The sequence below is a fragment of the Octodon degus genome, unplaced genomic scaffold, assembly GCF_000260255.1.
Source record: "Octodon degus isolate 3935 unplaced genomic scaffold, OctDeg1.0 scaffold00025, whole genome shotgun sequence".
Classification (NCBI taxonomy): domain Eukaryota; kingdom Metazoa; phylum Chordata; class Mammalia; order Rodentia; family Octodontidae; genus Octodon; species Octodon degus.
In genome coordinates this window covers 4,724,436-4,727,863 of record NW_004524601.1, presented here as the reverse complement: position 1 = coordinate 4,727,863, position 3,428 = coordinate 4,724,436, and the positions used below count along the sequence as shown (strand labels likewise).

At 48.9% G+C, this 3,428-nt stretch overlaps 1 protein-coding gene across 3 annotated transcripts in view; it reads right to left on the bottom strand.

Annotated features, from left to right (window-relative positions):
• Positions 1 to 3,428, bottom strand: part of Dnah7 (dynein axonemal heavy chain 7) — a 268,173-nt gene that overhangs the window by 97,454 nt on the left and 167,291 nt on the right. For all 3 annotated transcript variants that reach the window (XM_023712349.1, XM_023712350.1, XM_023712351.1), the window contains 2 exons: positions 2,952 to 3,298; positions 1,476 to 1,656 (listed from right to left, as the gene is read on the bottom strand). In XM_023712349.1, coding sequence (XP_023568117.1) covers positions 1,476 to 1,656; positions 2,952 to 3,298 — 528 coding nt within the window. The remainder of the gene's footprint in view (positions 1 to 1,475; positions 1,657 to 2,951; positions 3,299 to 3,428) is intronic.

Here is a 3,428-nt window from a genome sequence, read left to right as displayed (position 1 = left end):
TTAGTGTCCCCTGCACTTGTTATGGGTGGGCTTGGGGTCTGAGATTGCATTTTTCTCCTTCTCATTGTCATTTTGTGTAGCACTGTCTTCTGACCTTTGTTTTAGGGCTTTGGTGCAGTTATAACCTTAGCACCTACTGAAGTTCAGTTGCGGATCTACAAAGTTTGTAATTATCCAGCTGTGCCTGGCTTGGGTCTTGCTTTTGTGCTCAGCTCCTTCCTGCTGCCACTCTTGGGAGTGAACCTGTTGTGCCCCTCTAGCAAGGTGTTCTGCTCCTGGACTAGCTGGGTGGTTCTGTCCCCTACTATCTCTGCAGGGATTGCAGCTGCAGGGTTTCACCCCAGGCCTGTATGCCAGGCCTGAGCTGAGTCTGGAGGGGACAAGATGGAGTAGCAGGGACAGGAAGCTCTCCCACTCACTCACCGGGCCTGGGCTAGAACTGGATCTGGGGGTCCCCAGAACGCGGCAGAAATTCTCACTCGGTGGGTGGGGTGGGAGGGTGCTGCATAGTGGTGAGGGGTCCCAAGGCAGGTCCCGCCGGCCGAAGCTGGACCTTTAGCCCTTCCAAATGGTGCAGAGAACCTGCTGCCCCCGCAAGACCACTGGGGGCACGGCGATCATCACCCTGCCGCTGCACAGCAGCCCTGGCAAGACGCTTGTCACAGTGACTCTGAAGAACTTAAAATTGTCTGCTTATAATTGGTAGTTAGTTTTCATTTTGAAATAAGAAAATTGCTAGTTCTGAAATAAAATCAGTTCAAAGATTAACAAAAGAGACTGCTTTACATAAGCACTTGATAAATGTTTACAGCTACAAACTATTTTGACACTTCCTTTCTAGAACATAATCAGAACTGAGCAGCTGACCTATGTAAACAGCATGATCATGAGTTAGGAGAGGGTGGCGAACCTACGGCACGCGTGCCACAGCAGGCCATTTGTTCCCACTGAAAACTCTCCAAGGTTTGCCATCGCTAAGTCAGAGCAGTGGTGTCAGTCTTAACATTTCTGCCCAGTGACTCTGGGTAATGCGTGCTCTTCCCAGCTCAGCTGCTAACTGCTGTGCAACCTCTGTCACCCGGGGCCTCGGCGCCCTATCTCCTAACTGTAAGTGCAAAGGTCTGCATAATCTAGCACAAGTAATCTAAAGCAAGGACTGACCTTGTTTTTTCTAATGGAAAGGACAAGAAAGTAAATATTTTAGGTTTTGTGAGCCATGGAACACAAGGCAAAATCGAGATGTTACATACTATACGGAGGTACTTCTATAGCCACATAAGATGTGAACACTATTTGCTCTGGGGCCACATGAAAACAAAGGGCAGGCACGGCCTGACCACCTGGATGTTGCCAGCTCTCAGCCAAGGAGAAAACACGCCTGGAACATGACCTGCGGCAGCGGCACCAGCATCATTGCCCACATTGCCACCATTCCTGCTCTGAACGCGGCGTACACCCAGCCGCCCGGGGCGCACCTGGTTCTCTAGGTCAGCCTTCTTCTGTTTGTTCAGCTCCAGCGTATCCTGCAGCCGGGCCAGCTTGTCCTGCACGGCCTGTAGCGCCGCCTGCTTCTTCCGGAGCCCGTCCATGGCGATCTTCAGCTCCGCCTCGGCAGAAGCTAGCTTGATCTTTTTGGGAGCCACAATTTTTGCCACTCTGTGGAACAGGAAGATTGGAAAAATTAAATATTCATTTGACATGATGGGGTGTTTTCTGTCTCTAAATTTACTTTTTTTAAAAAAAAAATTTTATTTTATTTATGTGTGTGTGTGTGTGTGTGTGTGTGTGGCCAGCTCAGCCCACCAGGGGGCGGGGCTGGCTGGCATGTGGTGCTGGGGGATTGAACCGCGGTCCCTGTGCTTTGCTAAGCTTGTTCCAAGTAGGTGCCTTAGACCACTGAGCCATCTCACCAGCCCCTAAATTTACTTTTCTTATATCCTTTGCTATGACTTAAATCATTTCTTTCTGCAGAACCTACTCTGATTTCAATATTCCATAGTTTACCCAAGAATCAAACCTGGGTACTTCCCAGACATGGGAAATAACTCTCACAGTAGTTATCAAATACATGCAATGTTTTCAAACAAATAACTTTCCTCTTCATGTTGCAAATACTGCCAGAGTGAATTTCTTTGATTTTGCAAAAGGAGAAACAAACATGCACACAGAATATTACACTGTCAAACTGCAGCTTAGTCAGTGAGAGCTTACTTCTGATAAAGATTAAGCGAAGTATTTAATCTTTATCATTTTACCTTTTAGTAAAATTCCTAGATTGTTCACTCAAGCAAAACAGTTATCTTATCATTATGTATGTGCTGATAAAGGGAATTATGTAGGGAAATGGATGGATCTACATTTTCTTTTCAGGATCTAGAAAATGCAGTCATATCCTTCTGCATAAATGATACAAAATTAAATTAAAATTCACTAATAATATATCATGGTCTGAAGCAAACGTAGTATGTAAGGATTTAAATCGGGTGTGACTGTGAAAGGTGCGCTGTAACAGCTGCGCTTCGGAAACTCACCCCGCGCTCTTTCTGCATGTGGCAGGTGGCTCACACACAGTCCACAAGAAGGTTCCCCAGCGTACAAGAACGCGCGCTAAGCCGGTGGCGCTCAGAGCGCGGCGGGGAGACCGCAGACAGCGCTCCTCAGGCTGCCCGTAAGGGCGCCCCTGGGCCTCCCCGACCCTGGGCGGATTTCCTTAATGTACTTCCAGCCCGAGCGCCTAACGTCACCCTGCAACAGGTGGGGAGAGGCAGGCAGGGGTCCGGCTGTTACAGACTCGGAAAAGTACCATGAAATAACACTTTCTCACACCTGTTTTTCTTTTTTTGGTGGGGCGGGGAGGAGTGGAGGGTAAAAACCTAAATTTCAAAATAAACATTTGTAAAATTCTCCATTTTACTTTCTAACATGGGGAAATAATCAAAAGCCTCACGCACTTGTCGTAGGAGTCCATCGCGATCACCCACTTGCACAGCCCCTCCGCAGCTGTGGAGGCGTTTCTGATCTTTTCTGGAACAAAATCGGGATTGGGGATGTAATTCTTTCTGATGATGTTCATGTACGCGGGAGGGATGTTGTCCTTGTCATACTCATGCAGCGACTGCAGGAACCGGATGTCCCCAAGCAGCCTCTTAGCTGGGCCCCAGAAATCCTCTATTTTCTTCCCGGAACCTGTTGGGTCAGGGATTTTGTCTGCTTTGATGCCTTTCAAGATGCAGATCGCTTCCATGACGAGCTTCACGCCCGCCGGAGGGCTCTTCATGGACTTCACCACGGTGATATCCTGGAAACAAGCACACCGCACCGTGAAGAGACGCGTGGGCTTGCACGCCGGTGCTCACGTGAGACGCACTGTGAAGAGACGCGTGGGCTTGCACGCCGGCGCTCAGTGAGACGCGCCGTGAAGAGACGCG